The 15,019-nt window shown below is 39.5% G+C and overlaps 1 protein-coding gene and 1 non-coding gene across 6 annotated transcripts in view; both read left to right on the top strand.

Moving 5' to 3' along the window:
* Positions 1 to 778: 778 nt before the first annotated feature.
* LOC126213005 (zinc finger protein 664-like) overlaps positions 779 to 15,019 on the top strand; it is an 80,310-nt gene continuing 66,069 nt past the window's right edge. For 2 of the 5 annotated variants that reach the window (XM_049940557.1, XM_049940559.1), the window contains exons 1-2: positions 779 to 1,323; positions 2,507 to 2,672. Coding sequence is in view for 2 of the 5 variants with exons in the window: in XM_049940556.1 (XP_049796513.1) it covers positions 1,285 to 1,323 (39 nt within the window). In the remaining 3 variants the exon portion in view is untranslated. The remainder of the gene's footprint in view (positions 1,324 to 2,506; positions 2,673 to 15,019) is intronic. The other 3 variants (XM_049940556.1, XM_049940555.1, XM_049940558.1) reach the window with 2 other exon arrangements.
* Trnat-ugu (transfer RNA threonine (anticodon UGU)) lies at positions 13,927 to 14,001 on the top strand. The gene has a single exon. It is a non-coding gene; the product is annotated as a tRNA-Thr (tRNA).

Genomic DNA, 15,019 nt, shown 5'->3' on the forward strand with positions numbered 1-15,019 from the left:
GTTCCAAACTACTGGTTCAATTCCCGGCACACTTCAGAGACGTCACTTCCAGTATCGTCCAAGGACGCTCCGCTTTCTCAAAGGGGGCTGGTGTAGCGACGTCGGGCGTCAGCCGAAACAGATGTCAATCAGCTGATCGGCTGGCGAATGTCAACTGGGTTCGCAAGCTCACCGCCAGGAGCGCTGTTAGACGCTTTCTCCTTGCTGCAGCGCGCGCTCCATGAATTTCATAATTTGTTTTGACTTTTTAGGTTCCATGAATTTAATAATTTGCTTGGACTTTTTTAGTATTCTTGTTACTGTTACCGTTTCCTTACTCAGTTACCAAAAAACTGGTAATATTCGTGGCACTGGAAATGTTTGGTAATGTGTTTTCTGCTGTTATGTGAGCTAAAAATACCCTCTTGTCTAATATTTACGGACCCATACAGCCCAGTCATGGCTACAAAAATTTCAAGTTTTGCTCGCCATTACAATTTCTATTTAGTGGCACAGCGGAAAAAAAAACAAGATGCGTTGCCAATGTCGGAAAGCCGAATGATTGAGCATCAAGAGTTGTGTCGTGCGTCATAGCAAACCATTAAACAATATATTTCAGATGGTAGTTTTATACTTATTTATCGACGGAAACAGACATCTATGTCACATAGTTAAAACGAATTAAACGGAGCTGACGTCTCCATTCATATTACTGACAATGTTTCTTTGCTTCAGACGTTGGCTAAGCATGTTTGGGTTCAGAATGCGTAGGCTTAGCCTAGGTCAGAGAACAGTTGAATGTAGCATAGCGTTGTAGAGATTTGTAAATTATTCGAAACGTGTGGAGTTTTGTTTATCTCTCGTGCTGGCGAGTCGTCGTCGCTATTTGATAATCCGTGGGCTAGGTATAGATTAAAGTATATACTGCAATAACATATTTAATGTTGCAAAACCTCAACAAGTGCCTCACAACAGACGCAGACGTGTAGAAAGTGCTAAGCTTATCGTTGGCTTGACAATATTTTAGGGCGTAGATGCGTGTATGGCTGTTCTCGGTAAAATTCAAAATTAAATCGTGACTTTTACACGTCTACTGGCAATTCGTAGTTACAGCAGTTGCGTGAACTGGTGTGAATCCGAGAGTGATTAATCATATCAGGCTAACCAATGCGTGTGTGTGTGTGTGTGTGTGTGTGTGTGTGTGTGTGTGTGTTATCAACAGTGCCTGGGAACACGAACCGAATCAAGGAACTTAATGCCCGTAATTTCTGGTCGTCGGCCGATGTGTGACTTTGTAGTATTGCCATGAAGGAAGAACCTATGAACTCCTCGCCGGACGACGAGGTGAGAATGGACCCCAATTCTTTTCTTTCTTTCATTCATCCATCACGTTCCGTAGACCCCTCAAGGAGAACTTTCAGGTACGTGGAACAAGCCGATGTATGATGATAAAAGAGACAAGGAACTCGTGGAAACATACTGTATACCTATATTAACACCAAACTAGCCATACTGGGTTGGACACATATGCGTTTCTGTTAGTTAATGTGCAACATATGTGAATAATATGTCTCAAAATACTCACAGGAGACCTGTCGATTGCCTGATATAGATTTTCTAAATTTACCCCGCAGTTTTAGTATTTACGACTAAAAGTGAGTTCAATAGTGCAAAATGCGTTTAATAAGTTGCGTAGGGAAATATTAGACTATGCTACAGACCAGTCTGGTACCACAACCAGTAATCTGGATTTACAGTCGTTCGCTTCTCCACATTACAGCCATATTATCACAGTCAGATGTAATCTAGACATTGCTTTACACTAAATGTCAGTCGGTATTGCACAACCAGTATTCTGCGTTTACATTCGTTGGCTTCTCCACATTACAGCCATATTATCACCATCCAACCAAACCTGGACATTGGTCTACACGAAATGTCAGCCGTTATCATACTCTAGCTCAATACTGCTAAATGCATATTCACGCATATGGCATCTCAGTTTAGCTGAGTAAATTAGAAAGTAGACCTTCCTTTGAGAAAGAACCTGCACATTCCTGAAACATATTAAGTAGTTCCTGCATATCTTCTATTGGTAATTTAACATTTACTTGACTACAGTGGTATGTTTCGAAGTATATAGTTGTTTTAAATACAGAATCCCGTATACAGTACATTACCAACACTACTTCGGCCATTCTCTTGGATGAAGTATGTTAAATCAGTAACTGGACTTACGTAGTCTATCAGGATGTGGGATGCCTCCTCCCTCACAACTTCAAGATTTTTTATTAGTCAAGACATCAGTTTGACGTGGATAATTAACTGTCATTTGTTTCTCACTTGTGTGACTTTCAAGTATACCTTTAGCTGTGCAGTAACTTCTGCTGGTAATTCTATGTATTTTAACAGAGAAAATGTGAAAGTTCACATGAAAAACTATAAAATTTCTAGACTTTTGGAAATATGGTGACAGAAATACAATGCTGGATAGTATCTGCCAGAATACAGTTTTGAAATGTCTCAGTGTTTCAGCATTGCCACTCACCTGAAAGCCTGGAGCTCTTTGTGTCTGTATAATATGCCATGGAAGTCTGCATCCATACTCTACAAACCACGAGCGCATGGCAGAGGGTACTTCCCATTGTACCTGTTACTAGAGTCTATCCCAATCCATTCACATTTGGAATGTGGTAAGAATTCCTGTTTAAACACCACTGTGCATGCTGTAATTAGCTTGATATTTTCTTCCAGTTCTCAATGGCACTGGTACATAGGGAGCTGTCATCAATTCCTAACTTTCTGATAGCTCATTGTGAGACCTTTTACAGGTTTGAGTGTGCCTCACTCATACTTATTTCCTCCATTTGACTTTTTTTGTGTAACTAATGAATGAAATGAGATATGATCCATCATCTTTTTGTCGTAAGAAGGCAATGACTAGGAACTTAACACAGTACAGTCAGTAGCTGCACATAATGAACTTAATCCAATGTTATTGATGATGTTCTTGAAAACAAACCTGAAGAAGCAAGCCAAATGACTACAGTAACCATTAAACATATAGACCAAAAGGGAAATTGTGCATTTAGCAGTAGTAGTTTTATTCATCGGCATTACAGATGTCTGATTCCACTAGTCTGCTTTCATCCATGACATCATCAGTAGGCTGGAAACTGCTAGTCCCAGTGTATTCAGTATGGCGACAATGGCATAACTACATACCCACGCAAAGAAACACGAACAAAAATAAAAATGACACATTGTTTCACTCCAAGGGTTAACAGAAACGTCTGATTCCACCCATCTACACTGGACTCGCATTCGGGAGGACGACGGTTCAATCCCGCGTCCGGCCATCCTGATTTAGGTTTTGCGTGATTTCCCTAAATCACTCCAGGCAAATGCCGGGATGGTTCCTCTGAAAGGGCACGGCCAACTTCCTTCCCCATCCTTCCCTAATCCGATGAGACCGATGACCACGCTGTCTGGTCTCCTTCCCCAAACCAACCAACCACCCATCTGCTTTGACCAGTGACGTGACTATAAATCTCAAAACATTCACCACCACCACCACACTTAATCCTTCAACAACAAAAAAAAAAGGGTGCCTAGAAAATCATAATTGGAATTGAACACTTCTCTTGACCTGTTATCCTCACGACATCTCCACATATAGCCGTCCCTGGTCTGAGACACCGGAACTTTAGGAAGCCTTGTTTCTTCATGACACACTGAACACTTCACGACTTCATCCAACAATCCGAATAGTTGAAGAAATTTTATTAGAGACAACGCACTGTCCCCCATCATCGCCGACAACCGTGAACTGTTATCCTTGTCAGTCATATCTATACCTGCCAAAGACATAAACAAAGCAATTTACCAAAATTCACACACGACGAACAGAAAAGAACTACAATAACGTCGACATAGCGAAACCAAAATCGTTAACGCACTGAAAAATATTCCACTGAAAGCACAGTCACTACCGATACCACACATGTGCAATGCTACCACACAAATGAACCCCATACCCCACGTAACGCGCTACCCATAAACACACCACCAGAGAGAACCACCGACCGCAACAATACACCACCTATGAGCACTCCACACAAACTAAACCAAAACCATCACCTAACACACAACACAAACACACCACCAGAGAGCACCACCTATCACATCAAAAAGACACCTACAAATACGCCACTCTCACGTACTAAATTCCGTGCCTCATGATGTCACACATCACAACAGCCTTATGTCACAGGTAAAAGCCGACGGGTGGAATCGGACGCTTCCGTTGACCACACTCCCAAAAATAAAATTAAACTAATGAGACAACCATGGAAAACTGGGGGTTTATGGTGGGGACAGCTAAATACACAACAATAAAAGAAACACTGTACCATCCTAAAACAAAAAAATTAAATTACTACATTCTGCTACACCAGCAAAACCACAGGAATGGACATTTGTTGACCTATATAGCTCAACCACAACCATCCATACCAAAAAAAAAACAATATGTACAATTTTGCGGTGGACACACAGTGTGTAGTGGGGCAATCACTCTGTTGTAGAAATAATTCAAAAGCCAAGATCGCTTTACTGGATAACCAGTTTCAACACACTAAAGGTGCCATCGTCAGATCTGAATGTAGATTAACATCTGTAATCCATTTGGATATAATGATACATGAGGCAGACCAGCTGATGTAAAATCATTGTCATAAAATAATTAAGAAACAACTGCTCTCCTGGTCGTTCTTTTACATATCTCATGGAAAAGAATGACCAGGAGAACAGTTTTTCTTAATTTTTGTGACAATGATTTTATGTCAGCTGATCTGCCTCGTGTATTGTTATATCCAAATGGTTTATAAATGTTAATCTACATTCAGATCCCATGATGGCACCTTTAGTGTGTTGAAACCGGTTACCGAGTAAACAGTATTTAAGTGATCGTGGCTTTTGAATTATTTCTAATACCTACAATGTTGAAAAGTGGAATCGGAACTTTCCCTTGACTTATATAGTTCGACTGCAGCTACTGATACCAAAAAACTAACACAGACAACACCGAAAAGTGGAACCAAAACCGCACCAGCTCAAAAACCCAAATGCTCCACACCCACTTCATGAATTGAAACAGGACCGACCTAGCATAAAAATACTACAGACAAAACAACAGAATGATTATAGAGTAAAACGGAAACAAAAGTTACTTACCAACAAAAGGGGTCGACAGAAGTGTCCGATCCAACGCGTCGGCTTTGACCCGTGACGTAAGGGTGTTGTCATGTGTGACGTCATGACGGTGCGGAGTTTGGTATGAGTGTGGCTGTCTCCAGTTCCGTTTTATCTTATTTTATTTACTTTTCTGATCTGTTCGTTCTATCTCGTGAGATTTTTTTTTTTAATTTAAAAACACTTATTACTTTTTTAATTATCTGTTTCCTCGAATTTCTGTTTTAGTTTATTATATTTATCTTTCTGATCTGTTTGTTCTATCCTGCGAGATTTTTTTTTTAAAAAGACAAACACTAATCAGCTACTGAAGCATCTTTATCTTTTATGGGTTGCAGGGGTTACGACCCCTGGGGAGGTGGGTGGGTATTCATGCATGGCTGTCTTCACTTACACGTTGTAGCTACGTAAGGCGTCTAAATTTGTTTATATTTAGTTTGCCCCCCACCCAAAACACCCCATTTCCTGCACTTGTCCCGTTAGTGTCATTAGGCTTCTGTGGAAAATGTGTGTCTGTTTTTGTTTCCGCCATATTTGTGACGTCATGGGTCAAAGCAGTCGGGTGGGATCGGACGCTTCTGTATTTCCAACAAAAGCCTCTGGCAATAACATTTAGGTTGCCCACAGTGCGCACACATGGGCAGGCGCGTGTGGCCCTGCATCCCCCCCACAGCATGTGCATGCATGGACACACGCGTGCCCCCCCTCTGCCCCCCCCTCCACATACACAGAGCTAAAAAGTCTCCTAAAACACCCACTTGTGAACATCATTGCCATATCCATTTCTAACTAAAAAACAATAAAAAAATTAGACTTCTTTCCACACAACAAACACTGAACTAAACAGACCTAACAGAAACACCAAACACGTACATAAAAAAAAAAAAAAAAAAAAAAAAAACACCTTAGTTCAACTCACTGGAAACACTTACGCGACCCATGTTACTGCACCAACTACCTAAACTCAAAGCCACGTTAGCATAACGACAATCAAAATTCAAATGAACCCAATACCACATGTTAAACTGAGCACTTCCACATCCACCAGCAGAGGGCACCATCAATTACAACAATATGACATCTACAAACACAACCAACTCGGAAACACCGCATAGTAGTGATGTCACACACCACCCCACCATTACGTCACGGCTCAAAGCAACGAGGTAGATTCGGACGCTTCCATTAACTCTATTCATCTGTGTGCCACTGTTGCAAGGATATTGGACGTGGCATAGTAATACAATTTAGGAACATCAAAAATAACGTAATCCATATAAACAGGTGTATTTTGACAGTGGTTTGAGAGGTAATTGGCCACTGTCCTGTCATTTACTTGGAAGTAATTTCATGAAATGAATTTCATGAAATACCTAAACCTGGATGAGCAGATGGAGATCAGAGCATCCACCCTCCCAAAAGCAAGGCAATTCTCTTTAAAACAGCATGACCTCATGTGGTTCTTCCTTAGAGTACAATGTTGCTTTGCAAAAAAGTTAAGTAATAAGACTAGTGCCCTACTGCTCATACATTATTCAGTACCAGTCATGAACACATTACTCATACAGTGTTTCATAGTGTAACACTAGACACGCTATCAACTGCCATCAAGACCTCAATGAGAATGTTTTGTTTTGATTTAGTTTGCCACAACTTCCCATTTTGTGTCCTGAAAAAATTGAGCCAGCATGCATCTATAATGAGTGAGATTTTAAGTTCAGAAAGGGGATAAGGTGTTGGTATTACATATTGCATAGGTTTGAAAGTAAATTTGTTCAGAAAAGAAAATGAAACCAAAGACAGTGCAAAAGCATTAGGCTATCTGAAATGATAGATGTTTATTTATTGTCATCTGAACGTTGCGATTCCACCCATCTGCTTCAACTGTGTTATGTCACGTGACTTCATGATGGCACAGTCTCTTTGAGTGGGGTCATGTTAGTTGATAGCCTGTTGTTGTATGGTGAGCCACATTCTTGGGTTGGATGTTTGTTTCAAAGTTATTTGTTAGGGATCTCAGCCAGTGATTTGATGTTATTAGTTAAGTGTGGGAGGTTATCATTGAAAGAGTTTGTGCTCTTTTGCCAGTGAGTTACATTTATTTTCTGTGTTTCGGGTGATTCGGTATTATTAGTGCTGTCTGTTTCTTATGGTCGGAAATTTAATAGTGTTTTTGCCTTTTTTGTCAGTAATGGGTAAGACAAAGAAATTTATAAAGAGGTCTGTGTTCATTGCAGTGGTTGAAGATATGTTGTCCTTAATCAAGTAGCTTGTGTTGCTAGTGGGCGATTTTGTTTTGTTTTGTTTCATAGGTTTTTTTGTACGATGTGATTTTATTTTGTTTTTATTCCAGTGTGAATGGTAGTGTGTGTGTTACAGCTGTTTGGGTTGAAGATATGTTGTCCTTAATCAAGTAGCAATAGATGCTTGTGTTGCTAGTGGGCGATTTTGTTTTGTTTTGTTTCATAGGTTTTTTTGTACGATGTGATTTTATTTTGTTTTTATTCCAGTGTGAATGGTAGTGTGCATGTTACAGCTGTTTGGGTTGAAGATATGTTGTCCTTAATCAAGTAGCAATAGATGCTTGTGTTGCTAGTGGGCGATTTTGTTTTGTTTTGTTTCATAGGTTTTTTGTACGATGTGATTTTATTTTGTTCTTATTCCAGTGAGAATGGTAGTGTGTTTGTTACAGCTGTTAGTGTTGAAGATATGTTGTCCTTAATCAAGTAGCAATAGATGCTTGTGTTGCTAGTGGGCGATTTTGTTTTGTTTCATAGGTTTTTTTGTACGATGTGATTTTATTTTGTTTTTATTCCAGTGTGAATGGTAGTGTGTGTGTTACAGCTGTTTGGGTTGAAGATATGTTGTCCTTAATCAAGTAGCAATAGATGCTTGTGTTGCTAGTGGGCGATTTTGTTTTGTTTTGTTTCATAGGTTTTTTGTACGATGTGATTTTATTTTGTTTTTATTCCAGTGTGAATGGTAGTGTGTTTGTTACAACTGTTTGGGTATATTGAAATTGATTATGATGCAAGTACTCGTGAATGTTGGGGTCTTTCTTATTAGTGTTTGGTAAATGTGGTCAGACTGTGGTTGATAGGTATTATGGATTTTGATTTACCATTGTTCATTAGGTTACATTTCTGATATTAGATATAAAATTAAGTTTTGGATTGTTATACTGTGGACTTTGTTTTAGGTACGTAGGAAAGTGAAGGTTTGGACAGTGGATTTGACTGTTTGAATGTATTGCTTTTTGAGACTGCAGGCTTTGTTTTAGCTGCCATATAGGCCAATGAAATTATCGTTAGCGTCAGGTGGGGTAATTGGAAACAGTTTTGAGAAGTCCTCACCATGATTTGAAGTAATTACTAGCTTGCTAAGTTTAAACAACTAACTTTTGTAATTTGGAGACATAATAGGCTGAAATACAAACTCTACTCTTGGATTCATTAATTTATTGATTCTAACTGACATCATTATAAGTTTACATTTACTGTTTGTCTCACAAAGTGTGGGATGGCTATGCATTTGCCAGCTGGGTTAACTTTAGAGCAACTTTGCTCTATGACTTATGAACATTTTCCCGAGTGATTAAAACTGTGTTACAATTTCCCCAACCAACAAATACTAACAATTATAAAATTAACCATTTTTCAAAGAAATTTATTAAACATTTCAAAATAAGCAATGTCTTAAAGAAATTTATCAAATAGCATTAAAACTGAGGTGGTAAGTAATGTACTCATTGTCAGCATATATAAACAGAACACACAAACACAAAAATGTATGGCTATGCTTTACCTCCCCATTTGGTTGTAACAGAACCAAACACAAATTTGTCAAGAGGTTATAGTCTGTCAGGTAAATGACTCAGCTAGCACACTAAATGAATGTTATCTCTTACAGCCATTTCCACTAATCTTAAACTGACATGGCTAGTGTGCCCATCAGATATCAAAACAGCATTTTGGTTGGGTAATTAGTGATTTGCGTGACATTTTTGTATATGAGGAATAAAAGCTGTAGTGAACCACTGACAAAACTTAGGCTCCTTCTTCCATCCAGTTTGTTTTGTTTGCCGATGATACAAACATTGCAATAAATAGCAAATCAAGTGTAGTCTTAGAAAGATCAGCCAATAAAATATTTGTGGACATTAATCACTGGTTCCTAGCCAATTCTTTGTCATTGAACTTATAATAAGTTCAACTGGGAGGAGCACACCACAGAACTGCTGAAGCGTCTTAACAAATCTCTGTTTGCAATGCGAATTTTGTCAGACATAGGGGATATAAAAATGAAAAAGCTGGCATACTTTGCTTACTTTCATTCCATAATGTCATATGGGATTATTTTTTGGGGTAATTCATCAAGCCAAGCTAAAGTTTTCCGGGCACAAAAACGTGCAGTAAGAGTTATATGTGGTGTGAACTCAAGAACATCCTGCAGAAGCCTGTTTAGGGAACTAGGGGTACTAACTACTGCTTCCCAATATATTTATTCCTTAATGAAATTTGTCATTAAAAATATATCACTTTTTCAAACCAACAGCGCAATTCATGGAATCAATACTAGAAATAAGAATAATCTTCACAAGGATTTAAAGTCACTTAGTCTTGTACAAAAAGGTGTGCATTATTCAGGAACACACATTTTCAATAACTTGCCAGCAGCCATAAAAAGCTTAACAACCAATGAAATTCAGTTTAAGAGAAGCCTAAAGGATTTATTGGTGGCCAACTCCTTCTACTCCATTGATGAATTTCTTAGTAAAACCAACTGATTTGTATATAAGTACAACATAACTTCTGCACAATTTCAGTGCAGTAATGTGTTCATTGAAAATTTGTGTGTGTGTGTGTGTGTGTGTGTGTGTGTGTGTGTGTGTGTGTGTGTGTGTATAATCTAACTTCTGCACCATTTCAGTGCAGTAATGTGTTCATTGTAAATAAGTATTACAGTAGTTGTATTACATGTTTATTTCCTTATAAATAAATAAAAAACTTTTTTTATTTTAAATTCAGTGCATTATTATTTGTAAAATGACTCTTAGTGTTCATTAAAAAATGACGATCATTCCACTTGGGACCTGTGGAATGGTACATTAGCTTATTTGTTTCAGTTGTAAATATTTGTCATATATTGTTGTTTTTCTGACGTGTGCCACATCCTGGAGGACCTCCTCACTACGGATCAATTGGAATGAAAGTAAATCTAATCTAATCTTTGAAGCAACGAAGTGTCCCCGGACAGGTATTACCCAAAGTCCACGGAGTCTGAACTGCGTATAAATAATCAGTTGTGGCAAGTGTCATCTGCAGCAACACGGGCCAATATAGTTGTCGATTTCTTATCCAGTGGAAGAACATATATTTCGTCTTCCCCGAGAGCTTTTATCCTCGTTGGGTCACTCCCAAACCACGACTCGTCACAACTGTAAGCAAAGCATTAGTTCACATTGTTTTGGCCTACAAATTTAATACAAATTATACATTCAGTGTAGAATGTATAAATTACAGATAGATCTCTAGCATTCTGTTGGGACTTTTGACAGTGCTCAGGTTTCTTCAGAGACATATAGGGATTGCGTTTTGTAAACCCACCCTCACCAGGATGACCCTATTTAAATGGAGTTCTGTTTAACATATTGTTGTACCAATGACCTAAGTTCCTCTCTATCGTATTCCCATTTCTGCGTGAGCAAATACAGTTGGCCAGTGTAGTTTCGGTATATCTAGAAAAATTTTGATGTCGCCTGAGGTCTAATTTATCCAGTGATACCCTCGGATCTAAAGAAGTAGGTAGAAAAATATCATGTAAATCCTGTGTAAAGGGTCAGATTTAACGTCTTTTTATTCTTTAATTCTGGGCTCACAGAAAAATATCAATTTCACCCTTTTATTGGGTGGCATATGACTAATTTTCGGACAGCAAAGGCTGCTTCTGCTTTTCTAAATGTGTTAACTTCATTTATAACATCTCGTATAGCCCTTGACCCATCATTTGCCGTGTAACTGCAGTCTGAACATTTTTTTTTAAATTTTGGTTCTTGGCATTTTTCATAACTTCATATGGAAGAACACCATCCTATTTCTTTGCAATCGCCATTCAGTCTCTGTACCCAATTACCCCACTTTGTAAATTTTTAGGGGTAAATGTAAACAAGCAGTGGTTATTATTTGACTTGAAATTAAGTAATTTCGTTATTATAATCTCATTTGAGAATGATAAAGTAACTTAATAAACCATAAATATGCTCAACTTACAGATGGGGGAATAAATATAACTTTCTTTCTTCCAAAATCTGAAGCTAACAAACTACTAGACACATCAACATAAAGAGCTCAACAACTGACAAAATTTAACAATAAAAAAGAGAGCAAAATGATGTCAGAATAAAAAGAGGTTGGCTGAAAACAATGCTGCCTACAATTACACCAAATGTCTCCCCAGCAAAATTTTATACCTGCACTTTCCAGTTACGCATAGTTTACAAATACCCCACCTGATCCTGTCTGGTTTTGGAGTTGTGTGTGCGCATTTCTTGGTATTGAGGCTTTTCTTACGAGGTATATAGGATAAGAGCAATTGGCGGTACACTGTTTTTGTAGGTGGGTTCCTGGCACTGAAGGCTGCATTTGAGCTACATAGGTCAAGTGAAATTTGTAGTTTTTTGAGCTTACTGGCACATTTTAGTTTGCTATATTTTAATGCACCAAGCTTAAAGTTTACTTTTTCATATTCCTTTTAGTTCTTTCACAGATTCAAATTATGCAGTAATTATGGCAAAAAGTATAATTATAAAAAAAAGTGAGGTGAGTTCGTGAACAATTTCACATGTAACTGACTTTTCTATGGAAAAATTGAAGTGCACAGTGGGACAAGTATTCAGCCAGGTAACCTACTAAATGTTCATTGTGAGGCAGTGAAAATTACAATAGCCCCATCCTGTATCTGGTGGAATTTGTGTTTCTAATATGAAAATATGCAGTGTACATGTTTTCACATGTCAAAGATCTTTCCAAAACTTCCCCCCCCCCCCCCTCCCCTCTCCCCCAGAAGTGCTGGGACATTCTGTGTTGAGGTATGAACCCTTTACCACTAAAAGGATTGAGAAGTTTGATAGGTTTGAGAGAAATTATATTACCACTTAACAAGGAAGAATGTATTTTCACCCAGTACAGAGTGTATTTTAACCTGGCCAGAAGTGTATTTTTGAAAGGGAAGTCCGTGAAAAATGTAGGAATTTTATTTCGTTGTCCACATATACACTCAGTGTCAAGTCTTTTGCGTCTGTGTTGAAACAACTAGTGCAAAATGTCAGTGTTAGCACTCAAAGACAGCTGAGCAGGGCACATCTACCTGCACCTGTAAATTCAACTAAGTGCATGCTCTGCTGGTCCCGCAGCCCAATCTTCCTATTGCTGAAACTTTGAAGGTTGCCAAATGTAATGTTGGCCTAATTAGCAGACTCTCACAGCAGATGTGAAAGAGATCCAGCAGTGTGTTTGTATTACATTGGCGTTACCACATTTCCCAAAATCTGAGCTACGGATGAAGGCCAAATGGCCTAAGCGATCCGCTCTGAAGCCGTTGTCGTCTGGTGGATCTGACAATGGTCATACCATCACTGGTACGGATGTCAGTGTTTGCCAGAGGGAGCCAGCGAGTCCTTAAAGTGCCCCTCCGCCACCCTCACCCCTCCGTTGCAGTCTTACCACTACAGCTTAAAGGGAATGGGAAAGAAAGAGGAAAACTTCAGTGTTTAAAATGGCTTCTTATTGCAGTGAACTTGAATGGTTTTGGGACACACACGGAGGAACTGTGTCCGTCAACTGAGGGTAGACCAATGTGTGTCTGTCTTCAAGAGTGACGTTTTAAATTCTCTGATGCTCCTGAGCTATTATTACATTCTCCACAACAAGGATGACCTCAGTGGAGAGACTGGTAAAAGAGGAGTGGCCATGTCAACAACACCTACCAGTCCTCGCTTCTCTCCTTCACAACTGGCCTGCGAGCAGTTGCTGTATTGATCCATGTTCATCATCAGTTGACAGTATGTTCACTTTACTTGCCCACACATGAGATGTTAGGTGAAGAGGCTCTCCATGATCTCAGCTCCCCCAGCCCTTCATCCTGTGTGGCAATTTTAATGTACGTGTACTTGACATTGCAAACAATACTGTTGTACAAACAATATATGACGGTAGTATCTGTTCCCGAAAGAACACATACCGTGGATGACCATGCAGCTTTGCTAGATATGAAATGATAATTAAGTAGACACCCTAGCTGCAAACAGGCGTTGATATACTTCACTGGGGATATGTTGAAAAGGTGTGCCCCGACCGGGACTCGAACCCGGGATCTCCTGCTTACGTGGCAGACGCTCTATCATTTCATATCTAGCAAAGCTGCATGGTCATCCACGGTATGTGTTCTTTCGGGAACAGATACTACCGTCATATATTGTTAAAATATGGCTTCCCGGCCATTGACCTTCTTGTGTCAATGCACACGCTATGCCCGAACTCGTACGGGACTTGGTAGATTAATCTGCCACGAGTAATGAGTATGATGGGCAAACATCTATTAGGCGCACTACGAATGTAGCGGTGTGGACATGTTGGGAATGTGGATCTCACGGGGAGTGTGCAAGGGATAAGTCCCTGCAGACGCACTATCCTCTGTGCCCTCGGTGGCTCAGATGGATAGAGCGTCTGCCATGTAAGCAGGAGATCCCGGGTTCGAGTCCCGGTCGGGGCACACATTTTCAACATGTCCCCAGTGAAGTATATCAATGCCTGTTTGCAGCTAGGGTGTCTACTTAATTATCATTTCATGTTGTACAAACATCCGCAGCTGAGCATTATACTAGAGTTTCTGTGCTCCTATGAGCACAGAACCCTGCCTAGTACAGAACACCGCGCCTTGTACACGTCCACTGTGGTGCTCGGGACCCGTAGCACAGTTGCGACACCTGATGATGGGCCTATGAGAGCCCAAAACCAGTTGTGATAGCAAAAGAAATTTACAACTGGAGAACAGGGTTCTGCGCTCATATGTAGCACACCATGCCTAGTACACGTCCACACCTGAGGGTGGGCTTATGAGAGCCCGAAACCGGTCGTGATAATAAAAGAAATTTACAAGTGAAGTGGTATTTTCAACCTTTAGTATTTGACATTGATGTGTTGTAGAATCTTAGATCATATTCTGAGCTCAAACGTTATGAGATACCGTGAACAGAATGACGTCCTCAATCCCAGCCAGCATGGATTCAGAAAACATTGATCATGCGAAACCCAAATCGCACTTATTCTCACGTGACATACTGAAAGCATGGATCGAGGCAGTCGGGTAGATGCAGTATTTCTTGACTTCCGAAAAGCATTTGATTTGGTATCACACCTATGCTTATTGTCAGAAGTATGATCAGACGGGGTATCGAGTGAAATTTGTGACTGGATTGGGGAGTTTTTGGTAGGTAGGATGCAGCATGTTACCTAGGATAGTCACCATCAGATGCAGAAGTAACTTCAGGTGTGCCACAGGGAAGTGTGTTGGGACCCTTGCTGTTCATGTTGTATATTAATGACCTTGCAGACAACAACATTAACAGTAACCTCAGATTTTTTGCAGATAATGAAGTTTATAATGAAGTACTGTCAGAAAGGAGCTGCATAAATATTCAGTCAGATCTTGATCATGTTTGAAAGTGGTGCAGAGATTGGCAACTTGGTTAAAATCTTCAGAAATGTAAAACTGTGCACTTAACAAAATA

This window comes from Schistocerca nitens, chromosome 11, assembly GCF_023898315.1.
Source record: "Schistocerca nitens isolate TAMUIC-IGC-003100 chromosome 11, iqSchNite1.1, whole genome shotgun sequence".
Classification (NCBI taxonomy): Eukaryota; Metazoa; Arthropoda; class Insecta; order Orthoptera; family Acrididae; genus Schistocerca; species Schistocerca nitens.